The 12,176-nt window shown below is 51.3% G+C and overlaps 1 protein-coding gene across 2 annotated transcripts in view; it reads right to left on the reverse strand.

Annotated features, from left to right (window-relative positions):
• Positions 1–3,572, reverse strand: part of RAPSN (receptor-associated protein of the synapse) — an 11,839-nt gene extending 8,267 nt beyond the window's left edge. For both annotated transcript variants that reach the window (XM_011963367.1, XM_011963366.1), the window contains exons 1-2: positions 3,165–3,572; positions 2,209–2,547 (exon numbers count right to left, since the gene is read on the reverse strand). In XM_011963367.1, the coding sequence (XP_011818757.1) occupies positions 2,209–2,547; positions 3,165–3,356 (531 nt within the window). In that variant the 5' untranslated portion in view covers positions 3,357–3,572. The remainder of the gene's footprint in view (positions 1–2,208; positions 2,548–3,164) is intronic.
• Positions 3,573–12,176: the final 8,604 nt, after the last annotated feature.

Consider the following 12,176-nt stretch of genomic DNA (forward strand, 5'->3'; position numbering starts at 1 on the left):
GAAAAAGAAAAAAAAAAAGAAAGCCAAAAGAACAGCAAATAAATCTTAAACTTCATTCAGTTGTCTTTATTTTCTAGAGTTATACTGGTATTGTCTTTTGGAATTATTTTACGTATTTTGTAGGGTAAAGCAAATATTTAATTATGTTGTTAGAAACTAAGATTTTTCATCTAAGAGAAAAGACAAGTTTACAATAAGTTAAGGGGAGCTCCTGAAACATTAGATTTGAATTGGAAATATCAGTATAAACTTCAGTTGTTCTGGTAACTGAAAAAGATTTAGAAGCATAGACATCCCACTAGCAATGAGCACCCCATAAGCCCACACTTGTGGTTTTTTTTCCTCTCACACGGGGTCTTGCTCTGTTGCCCAGGCTGGAGTGCAGTGGAGCAATCATGGCTCAATGCAGCCTGAAACTCCTGGGCTCAAGCGATCCTCCTGCGTCAGCCTCCTGAGTAGCTGAAACTATAGGTGTGAGCCACCATGTCTGGTTCATTTTTTAATTTTTGTGCAGTTGGGGTCTTGCTATGCTGCTCAAGCTGCTCTCGAATTCCTGGGCTCAAGCAATCCTCCTGCTTGGCCTCTCAAAGTGCTCAGATTATAGGCATGAGCCTTGCCAAATTAAAAAAAAAAAAATGTTTGTAGAGGCCAGTCTGGAACTCCTGGTCTTGAGCGATCCTCACCCCTCAGCCCCTCAAAGTGCTGAGATTACAAGCATGAGCCACCATGCCCAGCTTACTTTTCTTCAGAATTAAAAAGATTTTTAAAAACCCCTGTCCCGCCCTAGTCCTATCTCAGCTCACTGAATGGCTCCCCCTTACATCTGCTTCCGAAAAACAAAGTCCTGGCTGTCATCCTTGGTGACTCATTTCCGCCCATCCCAGCTTGGATCCATCAGCATTTATCCACTTACTAACTCCAAGATTTATTAAGCATCGACTGGGGCCAGGCATTAAATCCCCCATGGACCAAGCACAGCACAGATACCTGAGTGGAAAGGGAACAAAAATACCCAGCGTCGGCTGGGTGTGGTGGCTCACGCCTGTAATCCCAGCACTTTGAGAGGCCAAGATGGGCGGATCCCTGAGGTCAGGAGTTCAAGACCAACCTGGCCAACATGGTGAAACCCCATTTCTACTAAAAACACAAAAATTAGCCGGGCATGGTGGTATGCACTTTTAGTCCCAGCTACTTGGGAGGCTGCGGCAGGAGAATCGCTTGAACCCGGGAGGTGGAGGTTGCAGTGAGCCGAGATGGCGCCATTTCACTCCAGCCTGGGCAACGAGAGCAAAACTCCGCCCCTGCTCCACCCCCCGACAAAAAATACCCAGGGTCAGAACCTGCAGTCGCTGACCCTATCAGTTCCTTCACAGTTGACCCTCCTCCTCTCACCGCTCTACCTCCACACATACCTGAGACACACCTGACAGCCATGGTGGCCTCTGTCCTTCCTGGAACATTCCAGGAAACATTCCAGGGTGCCTCTCCAGGGTCCAGTTTGGTTTTAGGGGTTCCCCCATTTTTGCCTAGAATGTTCTCTCACCAGATTTCTGCATGACGCACCCTCTCTTCTTCAAGCCATCAAACATCACCTCCGCGAGGCCCTCCAACCACCGTGTTTGAAATTATGACACCCCCACACCCAGTGCTGCCAGCCCTTTGCCCACTTCGCTTTCTCCTAACCACTTGACTTCCTGACTGCGGTGATCGTCTTTCTTTCCCAACTAGAACGGAACCCTGGTGAGGACGGGGACTTGGCTGTTCTACTCACTGCTACACCCTGGGCCAACAGTCTTGGGATACGGTAGATGCTCAATAAAGATTTGGTGACTGACTCCATACAACCCCACTGTAAGGTGAGTCCTATTCTCCTTCATTTTACAGATCTCCCAAGGTTCAGAGAGGAGAGGTGACTTGCCCAAGACCACACAGCAAACATGGTAGGGCAGGCCGCTGGCCTGTCCTCACAGAGGAGCCTCCCATTATTCCTCCAGGAAGTCAGACAGATCAAGGTTTGAATCCTGGCTCTGCCCTTGCTGGCCTCCTGGCCAAGTAGTTACCTTCCTAGAAGAGCCTTTTCCCTCTGATCTCACTTGCCTCATCCCTCCCTAAAAGGAGGGCTGAATGAGGTAGTGCTACAGGGTGTGTGCCTCATGAGAGGGGAGCCCCAAAACCCTCCACTGCTGTCCCCCTGGGGCACAGGCCCACCTTGACCTGGGCATAGAAGCTGCCCAGGCTGCAGCACACGCGGCACTCGAGCATGGCGTCATCGTTGTTGTGGGCGTAGCGCAGGGCCTTCTCGAAGCTCTCCAGGGCCTTCTGGAAGACGCTGAGGCCCAGGAAGGCATTGCCCATGCTCAGGCTGACCTGGCCTCCGAGCTGGGCACCTGCCCTGGTACCAGGCAGCCCAAGGCAGGTCTTGCAGTAGGAGATGGTCTTGTGAAACTCGCACAGCTTCTCGTTGCTGCGGGCCAGGTTCAGGTAGCTCTCCAGGAGGAAGTCGGCATCCTCCAGCTCCCGGGCGGTGTCGATCTGGACCACAGCGAACTGTATTCCGCGACGGTGGGCAGGTGGTGCTCAGCCTGGACTCTGAGCCTTGGACCCCAGCCTGCACTGCAGGCTCAGACCTGGAGGCCCCACACCCACTCCCCAGCCTCATACCCAAAGCAGCAGATCCCACATATTCAGACCCAGAGCTTCTACCTGCCAGCCTCAGCTACCTTCCCTACACTCCAGCCTCACCTCCCCAGCTCAGGCTCGCAGCCTTCACCTTCTATCCCAAGCCTCAGATCTGCAGTCTCCACCACCCACCCACCCCCAGCCTCAACCCTGGAGCCCACACCCCGCCAGGCTCAGATACAGAACGCCAGACAGGAAGGCTGAAACCTACACTGGGCTTGAGACCCACGAACCCTCGACCCTGAGGCCAGAGAACCTCAGTCTCAGAGACTCGGGCACTGCAGTTCAAGGCCACAGGCCTGAATCTGACGCCAAGACTCAGCATCTAAGACCCAGGGCCTTAGATATAAATTCAGAGCCTCAGGCCCCGGCTGCCAGCCTGTGGGACACAGGGGAGCCCGAGGAGGCTGAGAGGGGACTGGGGAGCCTGGGAGACATCCGGCCCCAGCCTGACCCTCGCACGCCCCCAGGCCGGGTACACCCACCTTCAGCATCTCCTTGTATCGGCCCATCTCTGAGTGGGCCGTGACCAGGCAGCCCAGCACGCGGAAGCGCCCCATGAGGTCCGAGCTCTTCTCCAGCACCTTCATCCACACCTGCAGTGCCTTCTCTGTCTGGTTGGACTGGTACAGCTGGAGCCCCTTCTCGATCTGCTGCTTGGTCTGGTCCTGCCCCATGCTCCCCAAGCCCTGTGCCCCACGTGGGGTGACCCCTCGTGGCTCCGTGCCTCTAGGCACTCATGGCACAGGAATCACAGTGCTGGCTGCCCCCTGAAACCTGGGAACAAAAGCAGCATTGGGTGGGAGCGGGAGTGGGGCCTGGATGGAGAGCAGGCGCCACCCTGGGAACAAAGCTGGTTCAGCCCCTGTCCGCAGCTGTCCCTGCCAGTTGGGGCCACGTGGCCTCTGAGGAATGTCAGCAGCAAGGTCACGCGGGCCTCTGCCGCACCCACTCGCGAGCTGGGACGTGGCTTCCCTGAGCATACAGGCATCTTGCCACCTGGGCACCCCCTTGGGCGTCCCTTCATCACCTCCAGCACTGACTCGGATCGCCCTGGCAGCACGGGCCCTCCCAGCAGCCTCGCCAAGGGGCCACTCCAGCAAGTGGGCAGGCCTTGGGCCAGAGGTGCTCGGGGGAAGGAGAGCAAGGCTGGACCTGCAGGTCCGGGGAAGCCAGCTGAGCGCCCAGCCCTGCTTCTCCCCCATCAAGACACCCCCCACCACAGCCTCCCCTGGCTCTGTTCCTGAAATTCACTGAGCACCGTGGGTCACTCATTCAGGCCCAGGCCGACACCATTCAGCGCCTCTCACCTTAGAGAGTCTGGGAAAGGCCTCCAGCTGGTGAGAGGCCTGAGCTCTAGCCTGGCTTCCTTTGAACTCCAGTGGGACCCTAGTCAAGTGACCCGGCACCGTGGCCTGAAGGGAGGAATGGTACCTAGCTCACTGGACCGCTATAAGAACTCAATGACGAAAGAGTTGAGAAGGACTTAGGACAGCGCACGCAACAGGACCCCCCGTGTGTGCTGCACGAGGCTATCTTGCTCGGTGGCGAATGCCCATCCGGGCCAGAGCCCAGCTCTTGAAGTTTCAGTGTCTCAATTCCAATCCCAACCCCGGGTTGAAAGGGTCCCCATAATGAGCTTTAACACCAGATATTGTGGAGAAGGGCAAGGTCTTACGTAGTACTAGGACCCCTGCCAGCAGGCCAGCTCATCCAGCCCCCCTTTCTCCTCTCTCTGCCTGCCAGCCTTCTTCCTGCCCCAGCGCAAAGTTCATCCTTTCTGGCTGGGCAATTCAGCCGTTTTTAGTATACTCACAAAGATGCACACTAACTACTACTAATTCCAGAACATTTTAATCACCCCAAAAAGGAGACGCACACCCAGCAGCAGTTACACCACTCCACTCCCCACCTTGATATGGCTGAATCATGTCCGCCCCCCAACCAAATGCATATGTTTAAGTCCTAACACTATCTCATAATGTGACTGTCTTTGGAGACAGGGTCTTTAAAGGGTAATTAAGGTAGGCCGGGTGCGGTGGCTCAAGCCTGTAATCCCAGCACTTTGGGAGGCCGAGACGGGCGGATCACGAGGTCAGGAGATCGAGACCATCCTGGCTAACACGGTGAAACCCCGTCTCTACTAAAAAATATAAAAAACTAGCCGGGCGAGGTGGCGGGCGCCTGTAGTCCCGGCTACTCGGGAGGCTGAGGCAGGAGAATGGCGTAAACCCGGGAGGCGGAGCTTGCAGTGAGCTGAGATCCGGCCACTGCACTCCAGCCCGGGTGACAGAGCAAGACTCCGTCTCAAAAAAAAAAAAAAAGTAATTAAGATAAAATGAAGTCACATGGTACCTCATCCAGTAAGACTGGTATCCCCCCCGCCCCTTTTGAGACAGGGTCTCACCCTGTCACCCAGGTTGGAGTGCAGTGGTGCAGTCACAGCTCACTGCAACCTCTACCTCCTAGGCTCAAGTGATCCTCCCACCTCAGTCTCCTGGGTAGCTGAGATCACAGGTGTGTATCACTGCACCCAGCTAGTTTTTTGTAGAGATAGGTTTCACCATGTTGCCTAGGCTGGTCTTGAACTCCTGGAGGTGGAGGTTGCACTGAGCCATGATTGCGCCACTGCACTCCAGCCCAAGCAACAGAGCAAGACCTTGTCTCAAAAAATAAACAATAAATTTTTATTTTTAAAAATTATTTTATTTTTGAGATGGAGTTTTGCTATTGTTGCCTAGGCTGCAGTGCAGAGGGACAATCTCAGCTCACTGAGACCTCTACCTCCCGGGTTCAAGCGATTCTCCTGCCTCAGCCTCCCAAGTAGCTGGGATGACAGGTGTGTGTCACCACGCCTGGCTAATTCTTTGTATTTAGTAGAGACAGGGTTTCACCATGTTAGTCAGGCTGGTCTCGAACTCCTGACCTCAGTTGATCCACCTGCCTCAGGACCTCCCAAAGTGTTGGGGTTATAGGCGTGAGCCACCATGCCTGGCCACAATAACATTTTTTGTTTTTGTTTTTGTTTTTTTAGACAGAGTTTCCCTCTGTTGCCGAGGCTGGAGTGCAGTGGTGCCACCTTGGCTCACTGCAACCTTCCCCTCCCAGGTTCAAGTGATTCTCCTGCCTCAGCCTCCTGAATAGCTTGGATTACAGGTGCCCATCACCACGCCTGGCTAATTTTTGTATTTTTAGTAGAGATGGGGTTTCACCATGTTGGCCAGGCTGGTCTGGATCTCCTGACCTCGTGATCTGCCCACCTCTGCCTCCCAAAGTGTTGAGATTACAGGCGTGAGCCCCTGCACCTGGCCCACAATAAATGTTTAAAAAGGACACAGTCACATAGAAGAGCATGTGAAGACACAGGGAGAAGATGGCTATCTACAAGCCCAGGAGCAAGGCCTGAGAATGAAACCAACTCTGCCAATTCCTTGTTCTTGAACTTCTAGCCTCTAGAACTGTGAGAAAATAAATTTCTGTTATTTAAGCCACCCGGTGTCTATGGATCTGTCTATTGTGGACCCTTCATAGGAATGGAATCATACAATATGTGCTCATCTGTGACTGGCTTCTTTAACTTGGCATAATGTTTTCAAGATTCATCTACGTTTTTAACCTTATCGGAACTTCATTACTTATTGTGGTTGGTTAATACTCGTTGTCTGGATATACATTTTGTTGATTCATCAGTTAATGGGCATTTCGGTCGTTTCATTTTTGGTTATTATGAATAATGATGCTATAAAAATTCAGGTACAGCCAGGCACGGTGGCTCACGCCTGTAATCCCAGCACTTTGGGAGGCCGAGTCAGGCGGATCACAAGGTCAGGAGATTGAGACCATCCTGGCTAACACAGTGAAACCCTGTCTCTACTAAAAATACAAAAAATTAGCTGGGTGTGGTGGCAGGCGCCTGTGGTCCTAGCTACTTGGGAGGCTGAGGCAGGAGAATGGCGTGGGCACGGGAGGCGGAGCATGCAGTGAGCCAAGATTATGCCACTGCACTCCAGCCTGGGCGACAGAGTGAGACTCTGTCTCAAAAAAAAAAAAAAAAAAATTCATGTACAAGTTGGGCTGGGCGCAGCGGCTGATGCCTGTAATCCCAGCACACTAGGAGACTGAAGCAGGCAGATTGCTTGAGCCCAGGAGTTGGAGACCAGCCTGGGAAACAGTGAGACCCCATATCTACAAAAAATACAAAAAAAAATTAGCTGGGTGTGGTGGTGCACAGCTGTGGTCCCAGCTACTCAGGAGGCTGAGGCAAGAGAATCGATTGAGTCTGGGAGGTCAGACTGCAGTCAGCCGCAATCACACCGTTATACTCCAGCCTGGGTGACAGAGCGAGACCCTGTCTCAAAAAAATAAAAACAAGGCCAGGTGTGGTGGCTCAAGCCTGTAATCCCAGCACTTTGGGAGGCTGAGACGAGTGGCTCACGAAGTCAGGAGATTGAGACCATCTTGGCTAACACAGTGAAACTCCGTCTCTACTAAAAAATACAAAAAACTAGCCGGGCGAGGTGACGGGCGCCTGTAGTCCCAGCTGCTTGGGAGACTGAGGCAGGAGAAGGACGTAAACCCAGTGGGCGGAGCTTGCAGTGAGCCGAGATCAGGCCACTGCACTCCAGACTGGGCAACAGAAGCGAGACTCTGTCTCAAAAAATAATAATAATAATAAATAAATACATAAATAAAAATAAAAAATTCACATACAAGGTTTTATGGGGACATGTTTTCATTTCTCTTAGGTATATGCTTGGAGCAGAAGTGCTGAGTAATATGGCAACTGTTACATTCTGGTAACTGTTAGGTTCAACTTTTTGAGACCTGCCTACCTGTCTGCCCCAGGGCCTTTGCACCTCCTAATTCCTTCTCTGCTTGCCACACCCACACTCTGCTTCGTAAGTCATAATTAGGATGAATCAGCCTATTATCCTCTCATTGAATTACACTGCATTCTGATACATGACTTATCTCTGTGATTTTATTTTATTTTGAGTCAGGGTCTCACTTTGTCACCCAGGCTGGAGTGCAGTGGTGCAGTCTAGACTCACTGAGGCCTCAACCTCCTGGGCTCAAGCCCCCTACACCGCAACCCCTGCAAGTAGCTGGGAATACAGGAGCATGACACCACGCCCAGCACATTTTTGTATTTTTAGTAGAGACGGGGTTTCGCCATGTTGGCCAGGCTGGTCTTGAACTCCTGTGCTCAGGTGATCTGCTGGCCTCAACATCCCAAACTGCTAGGATTACAGGCGTGAGCCACTGCACGCGGCCTCTCTATAATGTTATATTAGTGAGGTTGTTTGCTGAATGTCTTTACTCCTCACTCAGATGAGGTCATATGGCTGGGCCCTAATGCAGGGCAGGACTTTGTCTCCTTCACCACTGACTATATTCCCAGAGCAAGGCCTGGCACACTGTGGCCCCTCAATAAATATGTCAAATATCGGTGAATGGGGAAGAAGGGGAGGAAAGACGGCTTCGCCAGGAAATTCAGAGCAACTACACGGCCTGATTCCTGAGAGCCCAACGGGTCAGAGGGGGCGCTCTGAGGGTCAGAAGGCAAATACCCGGCTGAGGGCTCCATGCCCGAGGCTCAGCAGAGGCAGAGGGGCTGTGGGAGCAGGCCCTGCTCCCACAGCCACCTGGACTCCCCACAGGAGTGCTCCGAAGCCTGGGAAAGGGAGAGCTGGCTGGGGTCTTCTCTCATCTCAGGGAGGCCTGGGTTGATGCTGAGCTGCAGAAAGGAGGAAGCTGGGCCCACAGGGAAGGTGTGAAGAGCAGATTCTCCCCACTTCAGGGCCCACTGTTCACATTGAGTCTCTGGCAGGAAGGAATGGAGGAAGGGCAGCCTGCATCTACACCGCAACAGAGTCGGGGACCACAGCCTTCCTCTTTCCTGGGGAACTCAAATGACCTCAAAACTTGAAAACTTGATAGGATCAACCTGTCCTTTCCCTGAGGCAGCTCTTTGCTCATCTGACTTCAGTGATGGGAATATGCCCATAATTGCTTGTTCTAGGTAGCAGAGTACCTAATGTTTCCTTGAAACATTTCTTTTTTTTTTTGAGATGGAGTTTTTCACTCTTGTCACCCAGGCTGGAATGCTGTGGTGGTGAGATGTGAAGCCAGCTGGACTTCCTGGATGGAGTGGTGACTTGGAGAAATTTTCTGTAGCTAACTAGAAGTTTGTAAAATGCACCAATCAGTGCTCTGTAAAAACTCACCAATTACCACTCTGTAGCTAGCTAGAGATTTGCAATATGGACCAATCAGCACCCTGTAAAATGGACCAATCAGTGCTCTGTAAAATGGGCCAATCAGCACTCTGTAAAATGAACTAATCAGCAGGACATGGGCAGAGACAAGAGAATAAAAGCTGCAGCCCCCACCGCCCCCCCCCACCCCCCACTAAGCCAGCAGGAGCAACCCGCTTGGGTCCTCTTTCACCCTGTGGGAGCTTTGTTCTTTTCCTCTCCACAATAAATCTTGCTGTTGCTCACTGTTTGGGTCTGCACCACCTTTAAGAGCTGTAACCCTCACTGCAAAGGTCGGCGGCTTCATTTCATTATTGAAATCAGCGAGACCACGAACCCACCGGAAGGAACCAACTCCGGACACAGTGGGATCTCAGCTCACTGCAACCTCCGCCTCCTGGGTTCAAGCAGTTCTCCTGCCTCAGCCTCCCAAGTAGCTGGAATTACAGGCGAGCATCACCACACCTGGCTAAGTTTTGTAGTTTCAGAAAGATGGGGTTTCACCATGTTGGCCAGGCTGGTCTCAAACTCCTGGCGTTAAGTGATCTGCCCGCCTCAGCCTCCCGTGAGCCACCATGCCAAGCCTCAAAATTTTCATTTCTGAGCACGTTTTCCAGAAATCAGCTGCTGTGGTTAGGTTAAAGGCATGGTCCTCTATGGCAAGGGCTGTGGTTTACTTGTCTTTATAGTACTAGTAACTAACTGCACAGCCCCTGGCAAGGTAAGAGGAGACCAACAGAAGAATCCTAACTAACATTTTCTGAGTTAAACATTTCTTCCAGTTTACAAATGAGGCAACTGAGGCATGGAGAGGTAAGGTGACCTGCCCAAGACTACACTGCCATCTGCTGGTCCCAGACAGCTGGGACCAAAAGCAGTGTGGTTGTAGGAGTCTCGTCTTTTTTTTTTTTTTTTTCCGAGATGGAATCTAGCTCTGCTGCTGAGGCTGGAGTGCAGTGGTGCAATCCTGGCTCACTGCAATCTCCAGCTCTTGGGTTCAAGTGATTCTCATGCCTCAGCCTCCCAAGTAGCTGGAATTATAGGCGTGTGCCACCACACGCAACTAAGTTTTTTTTTTTTGTATTTTTAGTAGAGACAGGGTTTCATCATGTTGTCCAGGCTGGTCTCGAACTCCTGACCTCAGGTGATCTTCCTGCCTCGGCTTCCCAAAGTGCTGGGATTACAGGTGTGAGCCAACACACCTGGCCAGGAGTCCCATTCTTAACCATTATACTGTACTAGAAAGGAGGCGAGGACAAGGGAGATGGAGAAAGTGGAGAACAGAGCAATAGTTTTGCAGAATTTATTGTGATCTTTACCTGAAGCACAGCAAAGTCACTGGGAACTTACCCAAAGCTGTAGCTTGGGTGGGCAGAATAAATGTATTACGGAGAGGGTAAAGAGTTAAGACTTGCTTACCAATGCCCAGTAGACAAAAAGCCCTGGAAAGTGTTAGGGAACAGCCACAAAATGAAATGGTCTTTTCAGAGCCACTTAACCTCACAAGGTGGTGAGACAGTCGGGGGATTCAGGGCTTTCACCAGGGTGCCTGGTGTGCCAGGTACCAGCTGCACACCTCACATTTTAGATCCCTGTTTTATAATTAAAAGTAGAAAATTAAGTTTGGGCCTGAAGCAAGAGTCACAGTCTGGCATGTGAGGACTGAATATTTCTGAGTTCACTGGCAACATTTGTTAGCTAGGAGATTTTACATAAAAATCTACATTTCCTTGCTTCTCTTCAAGAGTGGAAGCTTGGCCCAGCGCAGGGGCTCACGCCTGTAATCCCAGCACTTTGGGAGGCCAAGGCGGGCGGATCACCTGAGCTCAAGAGTTTGAGACCAGCCTGGTCAATATGATGAACCTTCGTCTCCATGGAAAATACAAAAAATTAACCAGGCATGGTGGCATGCACTTGTAGTCCCAGTTACTTGGGAGGCAGAGGCACTAGAATTGCCTGAACCTGGGAGGCGGAGGTTGCAGTGAGCTGAGATCGTGCCATTGCACTCCAGCCTGGGTGACAAGAGCAAAACTCTGTCGCTAGAAAAAAAGAAAAAAAAAGAAAAAAGAGTAGAAACTCACGCATGCTCAGACCTTGACCGCCTACCAACCAGTCAAGTGGTCGAGGTGTGGCCCCAAGAGACCATGAATGTCTTACTGATTCATTCACTGGGACCATGCACCCCCGACTCCCTGTTCTCACCTTGACACCGAAGCCAAATGCCACTTGTCTTATGCTGGCCTCCTTTCACACAAGTACCTCACAGTTGCAGCCCCTGCACTAGATGCATGGCAAATGTAACTGGAGGGGACAGGCCCAGGGTCCCTCTACAACGACTATGGGGATTCTTGGGAAGTCTCCCCCTCTTACCAAGTTAGTTTCCCCAATTAAAAAGATACTGGCCAGGCGTGGTGGCTCACGCCTGTAATTCCAGCACTTTAAGAGGCCGAGGCGGGCGGATCACAAGGTCAAGAGATTGAGACAATCCTGCCCAACATGGTGAAACCTCGTCTCTACTAAAAATACAAAAATTAGCTGTGTGTGGTGGTGCGCGCCTGTAGTCCCAGCTACTGGGGAGGCTGATGCAGAAGAATCGCTTGAACCTGGGAGGCAGAGGTTGCAGTGAGTCGAGATTGCGCCACTATACTCCAGCCTGGCGATAGAGTGAGACTTCGTTCCAAAAAAAGAAAAAAAGATATCACCTCTCTGGCAACTTTTCTGTGAAAATCAAATGAGATAATATAATAACTTGCTTTGAAAAGAAGCCATTGAACTAACATCCCTCTGTTGGCTTATTATTTACGATAGTGAAAAACTAGAAGGAATTTGTGTCTGATATAAGGGTATTCATAACCACGAAGTGTTATGTAGACTCTAAGGAAGCAGTAGATACCTGTGTACCTAGATGGTAGGGAGGCCAGGGCATAGTAACTTAAAAAAGCAAACTGCTGGGCACCACGGTGGTTCACGGCTGTAATCCTAGCACTTTGGGAGGCCGAGGCAGGTGGATCACCTGAGGTCAGTTCAAGACCAAGCCGACCAACATGGTTAAACCCGGTCTCTAATAAATACAAAAAACTTGTTGGGCGTGGTGGTGGTCACCTGTAATCCCAGCTACTCCAGGGGCTGAGGCAGGAGAATCCTTTGAACCTGTGAGGCAGAGGTTGTGGTGAACCAAGATCGTGCCACTGCACTCTAGCCTGGCCAACAAGAGCGAGACTCCTCAAAAAAAAAAAAAAA

Source organism: Colobus angolensis, unplaced genomic scaffold (genome assembly GCF_000951035.1).
Source record: "Colobus angolensis palliatus isolate OR3802 unplaced genomic scaffold, Cang.pa_1.0 Scaffold61, whole genome shotgun sequence".
NCBI classification, from domain to species: Eukaryota; Metazoa; Chordata; class Mammalia; order Primates; family Cercopithecidae; genus Colobus; species Colobus angolensis.